Source organism: Psammomys obesus, unplaced genomic scaffold, assembly GCF_907164565.1.
Source record: "Psammomys obesus unplaced genomic scaffold, mPsaObe1.curated_primary_1811, whole genome shotgun sequence".
Lineage (NCBI taxonomy): Eukaryota > Metazoa > Chordata > Mammalia > Rodentia > Muridae > Psammomys > Psammomys obesus.
The window spans coordinates 2,048,206-2,064,037 of NW_026589137.1; the positions used below are offsets into that span (position 1 = coordinate 2,048,206).

At 35.8% G+C, this 15,832-nt stretch overlaps 1 protein-coding gene across 3 annotated transcripts in view; it reads left to right on the forward strand.

Moving 5' to 3' along the window:
- The window catches only part of Klhl13 (kelch like family member 13), a 229,546-nt gene that overhangs the window by 102,336 nt on the left and 111,378 nt on the right, over positions 1 to 15,832 (forward strand). For all 3 annotated transcript variants that reach the window (XM_055604990.1, XM_055604989.1, XM_055604993.1), the window contains one exon: positions 2,416 to 2,487. In XM_055604990.1, the coding sequence (XP_055460965.1) occupies positions 2,438 to 2,487 (50 nt within the window). In that variant the 5' untranslated portion in view covers positions 2,416 to 2,437. The remainder of the gene's footprint in view (positions 1 to 2,415; positions 2,488 to 15,832) is intronic.

Consider the following 15,832-nt stretch of genomic DNA (forward strand, 5'->3'; position numbering starts at 1 on the left):
TAGGCAAATGGTGGGAAACTAGAAAAGATCATCCTGAGTGAGGTATCCCATAAGCAGAAAGACACACAGGGTATATACTCACTTATAAGTTGATATTAGAAATATAATATAGCATAATCATACTAAAACAGGTTCTGTTGCTCATTTAATTTGCTTTCCTAGTAGCAATCCAGATACATTAATTTTTTAATGCTTTATCATATCTTCATTAAAAACAACTCATATAGCTTAAATAAAATACAAACCTTATAAAATCTCAAAATTCTCTCACCATTTGAAGCTTTTAAAAGAAAGGATAAATCTGCAGTCATTTGATTTTTCAGATACTTTAAAATTTGAATTTCATTTAATGTCCCTGATTACTTGTACCAATGTGATTATAAGCAGAAAATATGATGTGAAAAAAACCTATACATACTATATAGTCTTTTGATATGTTTACTTTTTCAAATTTATTTTAAAAATGTCTAAGCAAAATATATTCTTCCCTTTCTCCTGTTTTTAAAAACAGGGCCAGATGAAAGGGGAGGAGGTCCTCCCCAATCTATGGACTTGGAAAGGGGAAAGGAGAAGCTGAGGGAGGGAGGGTAGCATTGGGAGGGAATAAGGGAGCGGGATACAGCTGGGATACAGAGTTAATAAAACGTAACTAATAATAATAAACAATGGAAAAAGTAAAAAAAATAAATAAAAAATAAAATAAAATTAATCCTTTTCATCTGGTTGGGAACAGATGAAAAGTCTATCTCTCACTACTTAGTTAATTATTTTGTCTGTTAAGCTGCATAGCAGACACTTTTACAAACAAACAAAGAGGCATGTAACACATCATCCTTCTAATGTGGTAAGTTGACCTTATTATCAAGGAACATAACAGTAAAATATGAATTTTGCTTCCAAATATACTCAAAGTAAATAGAATAAATATATTCTTAACCTTTTTAATTGACATTACTACAAAGCAACAGACTTGGGTGCATTTCAGTTTACTAAAGCGAACACTTAAAAAAAAAAAACAACCATGCAACCAATTCCATTCATTTTAAAAAAAAAAATTGCTACCTAGTGTTTCATGCTTAAGAGTTCAACATGTTATAAATTTCTGGCCTGGATTTCCTGAAACCTCTTCTAAAAGCTTGGTGGGTTTCTTACACTCCCAGCCCCCTTGCTAATATTGGAATGTATGTTGTCTGTTGTATAGCAAATGTTTGCCCTAGCAATGTATTTTTTATTTCTTTTGTGTTACCTAACTTCCCATGGACTCCTTAAGCCTAATGATTATATTTTACCTAAATTTTTCTATAAGTGGTTGACTGTCTATAGATAATTCTTAGCTAATGACTTCACATGAAATTATCAATATTATTTAATGTTTCACCACCAGGGTTTATAAAAGTATATTTTATTCACCTGATGTAATTATTGTCTGCTAACCTAGAACCTAGACCTAGTACCAGAAGCTTCTAGCATCTTTGAGTCTAACTAGGCCTACAATGTTTTCAGCCTCAGAGACTTATGCTTAATAAGCTCACCCTTTCTTGCTCTTTTAGATCTTTCGCTGCCTGGTTCAATTCAGCTGTTCTGGCTCAAACTCTTCTCCCAGCTAACTGATTCAAACTAGCTTCTCTTGACTTCTAACTGAATAGCTCTGTTTGGTATCATACTAACTTTGGTAATCTGTTTTAATCTTCTGGCTCTTTCTTATTCTCTGGTTAATTCTGCCTCCTTCACCTGTGTTCAGCTTGTTCTTTCTCTGCAACCTGTTTCTGCTAAACTTTATCCTTTTTCTCTGTGTGCTGCTCTCTCTGTGTGACCTCTCTTTCCTCTTTCTTCTCATGAGAGTTGGGCTCATCTTATTTTGTCAGATCTTTCTATGATTTGTCACTTTGTATGCCTCTCAACTAGACATCACTATTATTATTATTGTTGGTGTTGTCATTGATATTGTTATTATTATCATTGGTTTCTCAAGACAGAGATTCTCTGTGTATCCTTGGCTGTCCTGAACTCCTTTTGTAGACCAGGCTTGCCTTGAAATCATAATAGAGATCCACCTGCCTCTACCTCCCTGAGTGTTGGGATTACAGGCATGCACTACCTCGTTGAACTCAGACATCACTTTCGAACATCTGTGCTTTCTTCTACAAATTAAATCCTTTGTTGTTTGAGACTAAAAGTGTGTACTAAGGGCATGTTTGTATTCCAGGCAGAGTATTCATGTTGCTGGATTAAAAGCCTTCTACAGGGTTTCTAGTATATTCTGTTTTAAAATTATTCAATTTTGTAATTTTCACAAGATGTGTCATAGACACTAGGTGCGTAGTTTTATATCATAAAATTTTCATATTTTTTTTAAAAACAACACCATTATGAAAGTCTTGGTAATGATTTTTGGTTTCTTTTTCTCCTGAATAGGTCTATTCACCTCTAAGAAGCGATGGATCATCTGTACAGAGGAGAACTGATTTCTGCAATACTCCGCAACCGGTATTTATGGAAACAATTTACTTTATAAATTATATAATCTGTCTCCTATTTTATATACTTAACATAGAAGAAACTCAGTAAATACTTATTCTATACCTAGCTAAAAGTAAGAATTATTTTTAAATAAGTAAATAAGAGAATAACTGAGTAATCAGATAAAATGTTAGTGACTGTGTGCTAAGCTAATGAAAAAAGAGAACAAATCTAGAAAACACAATGGATATGTGAACAGCTGGCATAAAGTCAGTGGAGATCATGATTTAAAATTTTAGGTTTAAAAGTATTATCTGCATAAACCAACAGCAATGCCCTATTGCTGAGTGTAACACTATAGAATACATTTTACATAGAGAGTCAAGCTGGTGCCTACATAGAGCCTTTACCCCTACATTCTAGCATCTTTGGTAAAGGAATATACTCTGCATGCTACCAAAGGAAAAACACAAACACCAACCCAGCAGAAATTCTTTAATCTGTAATGGTGTCCTGCTTACAAGATATGCTAGGCCAGTGGTTACACAAAGCTTGTGTGAGTAACTAGCCAATATTTGATTTTACTGAAGACCCTCACTACCAGGTGGAATCCAAACCCAATACTGCTTGGATGACCAAGAACCTTAGAGTAGATAGTCCAGAGACCTGGGGTAAAACCAAATATTACTGATTTAAAACCCAAAACCAACACTGTCAGGGACTAGCTTCAGCGAATTGTGGGTCTTGAGATTGGGAGAAATGTATCTGCATGAGAGAAAATCACTTCACACACAGGGGCATACACAATCAGGTCTTCTACCTGATTAAAATTAGTTACTTTATTTTTTTTTAATTTTCAGAGGATTTTCATTTACTTTGGATAAAGAGTTATATGTAGTATGCATATTTTCTACAGTCTTGCCTTCCCATTTATCTGCTTCTTTGTGGTACTGGAAATTGAATCTAGGACCTCATGCAATTTGTTCTTTCAGTAAGAAATTCACTTTTTTTTGTTTGAAGTTATATTTTGCCATTTAAAAATTTTGATTAGTAACTCTTGCATCTTTTCCCAAGAAGTCTTTGCATTCTCCCAATTTCAGGCTTTCTTTAGAAAATTATAGAACTTTAACTTTCACATTTTAGTACAGTATTGACCATAAAAGGTATGAATGTGGCCTAAATTTCATATTGATTCTGATTAATTATGTCATTGTATAAAAGGAAACCAATCTGTAATTTCAGTTCTAAGTTCAATGATATTGTTGTTGGCATGGTAACTGAATGGTAAGATGAGGTGAAGTCTGTTGAAGCTCATGATCTGATCTTAGGATCGATCCCTAGTTGATAACACAGTGACTTGATTTCTTTATCTTATGGGCTTTCCTGTTAGGAATATGATCACTTTGACAAAAGATAATTATTTTTATTAAAAAAAACTCATACAGAATCTAGAAAATGATGAAAAGCTACATAATGGCACACAATTTCGACTCATGATAAACCTAAGGATAAAGGATGCACACACAGACACACACACTATGTATGTGCGTATGTATGCATTTAGGTATGTATGTATACATATACAAATTATGAGACAATTTCCAGTTCTAAATAAATCAAGTACATTATGGAATCTAAGAAGAAATTAACCTCTTTTATTAAGAGAGTTATTTTTAACAGAACTTACATAAATATGAAAATTATTCATATTAACATTTTGTTATTCAACTTGTAAGAAAAACATAAACTGTTGAAGGTACTTGAAAAAGATCAGATGTTTTAAGAAAAAAGAGCTCTTAGAAAGAAAAAGGTACAAATTTTCCCTTTTAATATGCAAAATTATATTTTGTGATGTAATTCCAACATCACTTATGGTAGTACATAACAACTGCTCTTCTTTGATTGTCTGCTAGGATTCTGCACTGAAACCATCAGGCCCTGGGCTTTTTTGGGGGTTGGGGATGGAGAATTTTGATGACTTTCCTTTGGGCATATAGGACTATTTAATCTATTTTCATGATCTTGGTTTAACATAGGTAAAAGGAATCTGTCAAGAAAAGTGTCCATTTCAATTAGATTTTCAAAATTTGTGGCTTATAGGCTTTTGTAGCAAGACATAATGATTCTTTGAATTTCCTCAGTGTCTGTCCATATGTCTCACCTTTTCTTTTTGATTTTGCTAATTTGGATAGTTTTTCTCTCCCTTCTAGTTAGTTTGGCTAAGGCTTTCTATCTTGTTTTTATCGAAGAATCAGCTATTGGTTTTATTGATTCTTTGAATTGTTTTGTTTATAATTTATTGATTTCAGCCCTGAGTTTGATTATTTCCAACCATCTACTCCTCTTGGGTGTGTCTGTTTCCTTTTTTTCTGGGATGTTTAGGTGTGCTGTTACGTTGCTTGTATGAGATGTCTCAATCTTGCTGAAGGCACTTAGTGCTATGAACTTTCCTCTTAACACTGCTTTCATTGTGTCCCATAAGTTTTGCTAACTTGTGTCTCCATTTTCATTGAATTTTAGAAAGTCTCTATTTTTTTTTATATTTCTTCCTTGATCCAACTGTGTTTGAATACATTGTCGTTTAGTTTCAATACATGTGTAGGCATTCTGTTATTTCTGTTGTTGTTCAAGTCTAGTGTTAGGCCATCGTGGTCTGGTAGGATACAAGGGATTATTTCTATCTTCTTGTATCTGTTGAGTCTTGCTTTGTTCCTGACTATATGGTCAATTTTTGGAGAAGGTTCCATGAGGTGCTGAGAAGGTATACTATTTTGAGTTTGGTTGAAAAGTTCTGTATATATCTATTAGGTTCATTTGATTTAGGACCTCTGCAAGTGTCATTATTTCTCTATTTAGCTGCTGTCTAGATGATCTGTCCCTTGGTGAGAGATGATTGTTGATGTCTCCCACTTTTAAGTTTTTGGGATCAATGTGTGATTTGAGGTTTAATAATGTTTCATTACAAATGCAGGTACTCTTGTATTTGTTGCGTAGATGTTCAGGATTGTGATTCTCTCCCGCTGGATTTTTCTTTTAATAATAATGAAGTGTTCCTCATTTTTTAAAATTAATTTTGTTTGAAAGTCTATTTTATTAGATATAGGATAGCTACTCTAGTTTGTTTTCTGGGTCCTTTTACTTAGAAAAACAAAACAAAACATTTTTTCAGACCTTTACTCTGAGGTGTTATCTTTCTTTGTTGTAGAGGTGTGTTTCTTGAATGCAGCAGAATGATATTATCTTGTTTTCACAACGATTCACTTACTCTGTGACTTTTTATTGGAGAGTTGAGTCCATTGATGTTGATAGATAATAGTGACCAATTAATGTGAGTACCTATTACTGTGGAATTGGTGGTGATAATGTGTTCGTGTGCTTCTTTTCTTTTGATTTTTTTTGTTGTGAGGTTATCTATGTCCTGTTTTCTTGGGTGTAGTTGATTTAGTTAGATTGGAGTTTTCCTTCTAGTATCTTCCATATGGCTAGGTTGCTGTATAAATATTGTTTAAGTTTAGTTTTGTCATAGAATATTTTGATTTCTCCATCTATGTTGATTGAAAGATTTGCTGGTATAGTAGTCTGGGTTGGCATCTGTGGTCTCTTAGGGTCTGCATAACATCTGCCCAGATCCTTCTGGCTTTCATAGTTTCTGTTGATAAGTCTGGTGTGATTCTGATAAGTCTACCTTTACATGTTACTTGCTCTTTTTTTCCTTGCTGCTTTTAATATTTTTTCTGTGTTCTGTAGATTTAGTGTTTTGACTATTATGTTATACGAGGAGTTTCTTTTCTGGTCTAGTCTATTTGCTGTTCTGTAGACCTCTTATATGTTTATAGACATTTTTCTTTTAGAAAAAAAATATGATTTTATTGAAAATATTTTCTAGACCTTGGAGGCTGGAATCTTTTTCATCTTTTCCTATTATTCTTAGATTTTGTCTTTTCAAGGCATCCTTGATTTCTTTGATGTTTTGTGTTTGGAACTTTTCTGATTTAATTTTTTCTTTGAGGGATGTATCAATTTCTGCAATTATATCTACAGTGCTTGAGATTCTCTCTTCCATCTCTTGTATTCTGTTGGTGATTCTTATCTTTGTGCTTTCAACCTCTTCTCTAAGTTTTTCAGCTCCTGGGTTTTCTCTTTTTGTGTTTTCTTTACTGATTCTAAATCTGTTTTCATGTCTTGTACCATTTCCTTCATCTGTTTGAATTGGATTTCTGTCTTTTCATGATGCATATTTTTTTTTGTTGTTTGTTTCCTCTTTATGTAACTCTATTTGTTTGGCTATATTTGCCTGTATTTCTTTAAGAACTTTGCTCGTTTCCTCTTTATGTGGCTCTAATAACTGTATATGCATAGATTTGAGATCATTTTCCTGTGTTTTTGATGAATTAAAACATCCATTGATTTGGGGGGTTGATATCCTGATTTTTGTTGGATGTGTTCTTTTTTTTAATTTATAAAGTTTTATTTTTGTATATGTGCTAGATCTTACGAACTGCGGACAATCTTTATGTCAGTCTGTTGGCTTGTAAAAGGCTAAGAAGTATGTGAGATTTGGGCAGTGAAATTTTCTTCTGGGAACCCCAATTCCAAAATTAAAAAAAAATGCACTCATTAGTGACTTTAAAATGTGGTTCACCCTTCCCCCTTACACCTGTAAGTTTAGAGAACAAGTGCTACACACTTTTGCAAACACAAAATCATTAGAAATACAATCTGCAGCGAGTTCTTAATACATTCAGCATTTCTGTGGTTAATTTCTCACACCCAAAACCTTGCTGTCCTCTAACCATTTGATGGTCCATAGGCTGTGCTGTTTGTTTCTGGAGCCTATACTATAGGCAGTGTCCATCGTCACTGGAATCTGGAGTATTCTTTAGGAAGATAAAAGAGGTCCATCAGATTGAGAGTGGGTGTTGTTGTTTCAGATTCAGCCAAGGGAGAAAGTCACAGGTACATATGCGCAAGTGCAGGAGTGTGTGGACATGTGCCTGCCTAGAACGGTGGATGTAAGGGAGGATCGTAAGCACAGATTGTTGTGCAGGAATGTTCATACTTGCATGTGCAGGATCCCCGAATGGTGCAGTCGCACACAGGCCTGTGTTGGTATTGTGCTCCAAGTTCTCAGATCTGTCTGGGTTGTACCATCTTGGCTCCAGGAATTGTTTATAGGAATTGTTTGGCTCTACTCCACTGGGAGACCCACAGAACTGGGGTTTCAATGTTGAGAAGGCAGTCCCATGGATCTCTATGTTGCCCACAGTGGGGGTGTAGGTGGGAGGTACCTGATGTGTGTCGGGTAGTGTAGAAGGACCCAAGTTTTGGTGCTCTGTCTGCATTCTCTTGCAGATGCACATACTCACAGGCATTTGTGCAAAGCGCAGAGACCTGGGAACTCACTAGCATGCATATGTGGTAAGCTCAGAGGGACAGTTTTCTACTTTCAGATTTGGGTCCTCTGTTTAACCATCACTGTAAGGAGGTCTCATACCTGGGGTTATGCACTCCCTGCAGCTGCTGCAACTCCTGCCAGCTTAAGGGTTGTCCCCTCTAGCCCAGGAAGCCTCAATGTTGATGCTCTGGCTTCAGCTGCCCATCCTTTCACAAGTTTGGGAGTTTTGGATCCTCTGCCCTTCCAAAACAGTACGCACTGGTTGCTGCCATCTTAGAGTCCTGTGGTTAGTTTTTTAAAAAATAAGTTGGTTCTTAGTCCTAGCTTTGCTGATTCCTATCACTTGACCTCAGTATATCTCAACTACCTTGTTGACATGGTAGATTTATAAAAGATAATAAATGAATGCCATCACAAATATGGACTTTTCTATTAATAAATATTACTTGTGCTTAATACATAGTTTTCCTTCTTTGTGCTTAATATTTTAATAGCCATTTATTTTTAAAGGTTTGAGGTATTTTTAAAGTTTCAGGGATGCTGATAGCCTATTAAAACACATAGAATTATTTGACAGGATTGAATGTACTGGATACTAAAATAGGGCAGAAAATCAGACTAAAACAAATCTGATAATTACAATGCGATTATGGACTCAGGAGCTACGGTTTAGTTCCAATGAGAACCACCCGATCTTAAAGGATCTAAGCTGTCATCTGCTAAATGGCTGTGAAATTAATAGGGCTTTTGATAGGCACTTTACTTTTATTATCATATAATCTTTATATTTGTTTTGTATTCATCATTTTATTATCATAGAATGACTTTTCAAAATATTTTGCTTGTGGATAGATTTGTTTTTATATGTTTTTGAATCAACTTCAGTTTTGTGAATCAATAGCAATACAGTCTTCACATAGAAAAATTTATTTTTTTAATGTAGCTTTTAAATTTTATATTATACACATGCACACACAATATATACATATATGGATATTTGAATTTAAAACTTAATTTTACTTCAAAACAAGAGTAAATACAAAGGGTTTGTGATAGTTTACATATTACAAAAATTAAATTATACTTATCATAAGACTAAAAACATTCTAGAGGATGATATGCTTAGTTGTATATTGAAAGAAATGGCACATAGAGTTTAAAATAGTGATTATTATTTGAACCCAAATATCCTGTTAAATAAAAGGATGACTACATCACCTAAGCGGAAATACAGTATTACAGGTTTAAATGAATGTGTGTCCTTCCTCTAATCTTTGTCTAAGCTTGGTTTCTGTGTAGTGCCCACCAGACTCTTAACTTTTCTTTGAGGAAGTAAAGAAGGATAAGACTTCACATTTGTCAGAAAACTTTCTTTAGTCATTTCCCCTTGTGTGTGTGTGTGTGTGTGTGTGTGTGTGTGTGTGTGTGTGTATGCATGCACACACACATGTGTGACTGAGTCCATAAATTGTTAACATTGTTAGCTTACAGTTAATATGGAAGCTCCTTTTTTGAGGATAATATCATATATGGAGATAGCTCCTATTAGAGCAGAAGTTTCTAGCAGGTATTGTGTATTGTATTGTATTGTATTGTATTGTATTGTATTGTATTGTATTGTATTGTATTGTATTGTATTGTATTGTATTGTATTAGAAAGCACAATTTGAATAGATTATTTGTTTGTTTTAATTGTTACGAGAAAAGGAAAGTCTGCTGTATTACACTTATCATTTGATGGATATTGTTGTTAAAGTCAAGACTAGAACAGGTACCACCACCTCCTCTAGACCAGGTACATTACTAATGCAGAATGCCAGCCCAATAATGCATTTCTTCATTCTTTGCATGAATGCTGCACACCCTACTTTATTAAAAGAAACATAGAAATCTCTATAGTATAAAAAATGGCGAAATGCAACAATCACATATGTGTGGGTTTTTTTTTAATTATTATTTGAAGCCATCATGATTCTGTAAATAACTGAAATTTAAAAAAAAAAATAAACAGACCTAGGCTATGATGGATATAGTAACATACCATTTCTACATCTAGTTTTGAAAAGTAATACTCAAACAAATGTATGCCCAAGTGCAGGATAGCCCTAGTAATTATAGACAACAGGTAAAAATGAGAAATAGGGAGCAAGTACTTCATGGATATAAATCTTCTCTTGGGGGTGTTATATTTATTTTTGCAACAACTTCAGTGTAGTGGCTTTATAACATTCTGAATACATGATGCCTCTATAGTGTTCTTTTAAGTCATTCATTTTATTTCATATGAATGTCAGCTCAAAAAACCAAACAACTGCCTACAAAGGTACCTACCCAATAGTGTAGTGTGTGTAGTAGTGTGTGGGATGGTATTGGTTTGTTCACAAGCATTTCATGTTATAGGAACCATCTGTATGTTTTGATGAATTTTTAACAATGGTAAATTATATTTATGTTCTATTTAGAATCACAGGGATTTTCATTTTAAAATAAGCGTTCAGTTTAGCATTGATTTAAAACAAAAATAAACAAAATTTCCACTGAGATGACAAATGAAGACTAGTCATAAATAACTGAAAAATGGAAACCCTAAGAAACAGTTTTCTGTGCTCAAGGGAATTTATTTATTTATTTATTTATTTGATTTTCAAGCATGCAGTTTTTTCAACATAATTTTTTTTATTGATTATTTGGGGCTTTCTCATCATACATCACAACCATGTCTATTTCCCAGTCCCCGAATACTGCTGTCCATAATGACCCCCACAACAAAAAGAAGGAACAAAATCAAGTCCAATTTGTGTTATCTATATATTGACTGGAATTCTCAGTGCCCTATCCCTTAAATTGAATGTAGTCTTTGCCTGCCCATATGCTTGCTGGAAGCCATCAAATATTGAGAGCTATGTTTTTTTTTTTAATTTTATTTATCTTTTTAGTTACATTTTGTTAACTCTGTGTCCCAGCTGTATCCCGCTCCCTCATTCCCTCCCCAACCCCACACTCCCTCCCTGGTCTCCTCCCTGCCCCTTTCCAAGTCCAGTGATAGGGGAGGACCTCCTCCCCTTTCATTTGACCTTGTTTTATCAGGTATCTTCAGGGCTGGCTGCAAAGTCCTCCTCTGTGGCCTAACTATGTTTTTATCCTTATCACACATCTTAAGAGTTCTCTTCTATGACCTGTGTAGGATGTTAATTTGGAGGGGGGGTTTGTAATGGTGGGGGGTAGGGATTGTCACAGAAGCTTCCATGTCTTTCTTTCTCAACTGTGCATCTGCAGTCATCAGTATTCCTACCAAAGTAGCTTCCTTGCACTTTACATTCAGAAGGAGCATGGATCATGGTTTTCTACATGGTTTTTGTCAACAGCACAGATTATGAACATAACCCCCTGTTGTAGTATGAACATGGACCTAGACAAATCCCATGGAGGCAAACCAGACCACATTACATCAGCATTGTCTTAAGGAGGCAACACAGGCCACTCACATCAATATGACCTCCAGCAGCAGCATCATTCTGTAGCATAGACTATGGACATCCACATGGCTTTTGGTGGTAACACGGGCCATAGACATCAGCATATACCCTGGCTGCAGTAGGACCACATAGAATTCCTTTTTGATGATTACATACTGAACTCATCAAAAACTGAACAGGACATAGTTTTCACCATTGGAGTTCTTATCCCAAGAAAGGTGAAAAGTAACATTTATGAATAATACCAAGAGTCTGAATGTACTAAGTTCTCAAACACAGGACAAAGTGAGTACATAATAAGATACCTGTTTAGTTAGAAGTACTGTCCCATCCCAAAAGCTAGTATATGTGTTTATGGAGAAAATGAACTGAAGTCCAAGATCCTCAACTTAACTTGTTGCTCTATGGAAGCCCTGCTATCTCTGTGTTTTTTTCTCTATCAGTAAACTGGATGTCATCTAGGATCCATTTCTCCTTTATCCCCTCATATGTGAAGATAATATAACAGGGATGTAAGTACATGTGACTTCTGGAACTATACCCCTTTGTTTCATATTTTAGGTCCAATATTCATGTACCATGTAACTGTAGTCATGTTACTTTGTTATTCTGTGTCTTGGTTTTGTATTTTGGAAAGAAAGATGTTATCAATACCTACATCATAAGGATGTAGTGAGGATTAAGTTAATTCAGTGATCAACTGGCTGAAATATTTTTAGCACTACTTGGCACATAGTGATAAACATTAGCCAATAGGAGCTGTATATTCAACTTCATAGAAATCTCTTTGACTGTCTTCCAATGTTACTGTCTTATTTTGGCCTGATTTAGTCACAGTTGGAATTATACCCTAAACGGTGTTCATCCTCCCTCTCTCCACCCCTCTCTCTTGATGCTTTAAATGGTCTTACTTATTTATAAATACTCAGTTCATGCATCCTCTGTGAAGTGTTCTCATATTTCTTGCCTGAGTACAGTTAAAGCTCTCTGTGTTCAATTATATCACCCAGAACATACTGCATTTCCTTCACTTCTCATGCACTTGATGTCCCCACATTGAAAGTGGGAAACTGAATTTATTTAGCTTTTGATGTACCAGCCTAAGCACAGTACCTGTTACAAAGTAGATGCTTATTAAATGCTTGATTAACTGAATGAAGGAACTCTACCTGTAGTGGTTGTTTACACTCTTCATTTAGAATTCTGAAGTGAACACACATAAGGATAAACAGCTATACACATTGTGTGGTAAGTACTGAAAGAGTTTTGAAAATGGCATTTAGTTACCCTAATAGTAATTATATTTGAAATGTAAGAAAGGCAGAATTTCTGTGAAAACAGGAGGTCAGCTGTAATCTGTGCAAGGGATCTATTGGAATTTGTTCTAAAGGCTTACTTGCAAATCACATTTTTAACATTATATATCACATCTATGATGGTGAAATCTGTAGGCTAGATACAATAACTGCAATTACTGTAATTTATCTATATAAGTAGTCAGTGTACCCCTTGGGCGTTGCTAGCCTGAGCCCCACAGGCATGTAGAAGCAGAGCATGAGGAAAAATGTTTTAGATTTTGGACCCGAAGCCACAGTTGGGGAGAAAGTTGAGCTTTCTTTATTTTGTTTTGTTTTTTGTTTGTTTGTTTTTTCTTTTTTTAATTTACTTTTTAAATTAATTACAGTTTATTCACTTTGTATCCCAGCTGTAGCCCCCTCCTTTTTTCCCTCCCAATTCCACCCTCCTTCCCTCATCTCCTCTCATGCCCTTCTCCAAGTTTACTGATAGGGGAGGTCCTCCTCCCCTTCCCTCTGACCCTATCCAATCTGGTCTCATCAGAACTGGCTGCATTGTCTTCCTCTGTGGCCTGGTAAGGCTGCTTCCCCCTCAGGGGGAAGGTGATCAAAGAGCCAGCCACTGAATTCATATCAGAGACAGTCCCTGTTCCCATTACTAGGGAACCCACTTGGAGACTGAGCTGCTATGGGCTACATCTGTGCAGGGGTCTAGGTTATCTCCATGCATGGTCCTTGGTTGGAGTATCAGTCTCAGAAAAGACCCCTTGGCCCTGATTTTCTGATTCTGTTGCTGTCCTTGTGGAGCTCCTGACCCCTCCAAGTCTTTCTATCTCCCCCTTCTTTCATAAGATTCCCTGTACTCTGACCAAAGTTTGGTATGAGCTTCAGCATCTGCTTTGACACCCTGCTGGATAGAGTCTTTCAGAGGCCCTCTGTAGTAGGTTCCTGTCCTATTCACTGTTTTCTCCCTCTTCCAATGTCTGTCTTGTTTGCTTTTCTGAGTGGGGATTGAACATCTTACCCAGGGAAACTTGATGTTGAAAAGATCATACAAAAACAAGAGGGCCCTGGGTAAGATGATTAATGAGGTTAGATTGGAGGGAGGGAGAGTTCCACAACTGGAGAGGGTATTTTGAGTCTGCAAAAGCCTTGTTTTAAACCTTTCCCTTAATTTCCCTTCTTGACCTCTTCTGCATACATTGTCCCTGTGTGTTGTCATACACACATGTAGTATATATCAAGTTGTTTTATTTTATTTTTTCCAATGGCTAGATGGCAGTTCTGGGTAAGGTGGTATTGATGGTAGTTGTAATGGGAAATAGAACTGTATTGAAAAAAGAGTCTCCTGAAGATTATAACTAAAGAGGTGTCAAACCCCAGCCTTGGCTTGTGTTGTGTTAATGCAGGTCCCACTTTTGACTACTATATTTCATTGTCCAACACCTTCTTCCTTTAACTATTAGTGTCTGTATTCCTGGCTGGCTGACCATTCTTTGTGGCCCTTAGGCCAGTCTTTCTTTAGGATCAGATTCCTAACAGCATTTATGCTTCTGATACTCTCAACTAGGCCATAAGGCTTTGTGTGGTAAATTTCTGTGTCCTCAAATTTGAGTCACGTGTTCGCAAAACTCAAAGATCAAAATATAAGACTCTTTTTTTTTTTTTTTTTTTTTTTTTTTTTAGTAAAAGCCAACAGGACTTCCAGTGATTTCCCCAAACACACTAGAGACAGTGGATACTGGTCTGTAGCAGTTAGCCCTCATAGCTGCTGCAGTTTCTGCCCTTTTTCCTCTTATGTTAATCTAGCTTGCAAACATGCTGTTTCTCTTGGGAAGTCCAGTTGTATTTTAGTTTCATAATGTTCATTTTGTTAATATTCTTGATACTTGTTCCCTGCCAGTCTGTGTGAAAGGCAAGACAAGGAAATTTGGAGATAAAAATTGAAGACACATTCTTAAACCTAAGTAAGTCTCTATTTGGGTAGGGTTTCATAGGTTTTTTTTTTTTAATCAAAATATGTATTTTTCAGTTTTGAAAATTAGGTTTATGGTAGCCTTATGCTTTCCTATGTTTCAGGTGTATACTTAATCACATTTTTGTTGGGGTGCATTCATTGTGTATGCTGCTGGGATTCATAAAGACAACAGATTCCTTTCAGTATGTGACAGACTTTGACAATATGCATGCTGTATCCACAGTGTGCTCCCTCTGTTGCATTCTTCCTTCACATTTCTGTTAGTTTCCTTCCTTCCACGGGTCCCCAATTTGTTTGTATAATTTACTCTTGACTGTCCTCTATACCATTTGTATTACTGGGTATTGGTGATGAGCAATGGTGTGCTTGCTTGCACTGTTCTATAAATTTGCTCCATCTAGTAGAACATTGATTGTCAATATTGGATTTCAAGATGTGTTCTTTCATTACCACTGAAATAAGAATTTAATAGACTATCAATCCAACATATTTCTATCATTTTTAGTGACTAGCCTGTAGAAACGACTAGCTTCAGGAGACACAGCTTCATTTTTTAACGTTCACTAGACTAGGTGGTGACAAACCAAGGAAACTAGATTTCTTCACTCTAAGTGGTTTCAATCTGAACATTGCATTGTGATTCTTATTCTAAGCATCACTTGCCTCAAGTCTGTGTAAACATGCTACCATTTGTTCTCTGTATTGTCAAAAGCAAACAAAGAAACAAACAAAAACAGCTGGTGCTGAGAAATGGAGAGAATAGGGTGAGACATCCTGGTCCAGAGGGGAGGAGAAAGAAGTGAGTGGGAGGGGGTCAGAAAGATCAGAGAGATGACCTGGAACCATGAGAAGAGATGAACCAGACTAAAGATATGACTAAAAAGCAAGTATACTGTGGGAAATCTGAATGGGAGGAAGCTATGCGGCCTTGGAGACTTAGGATGTAGTAATTATTACCCAGCATTGTGCTCTAGGTTAATTAAATAAAACTCTAGTCTCTCTGTGGTGATTTGGTGTACAGCTGTCTTAAGAATACCTACTATTTAACTAAATGGTAAATCAATATTAAATATTAATAATCAACAACAATTGACAATGAACACTGCTTTTATTCTAGCTAAGCACTTCGCTAGCTCCATACAGTTCATTACTCATTTATTGAATCACCCCATACAGTTATTTATCTACTGTGCTGAGTGTTCTGCCAGTCACAGAGTCCATCATACAA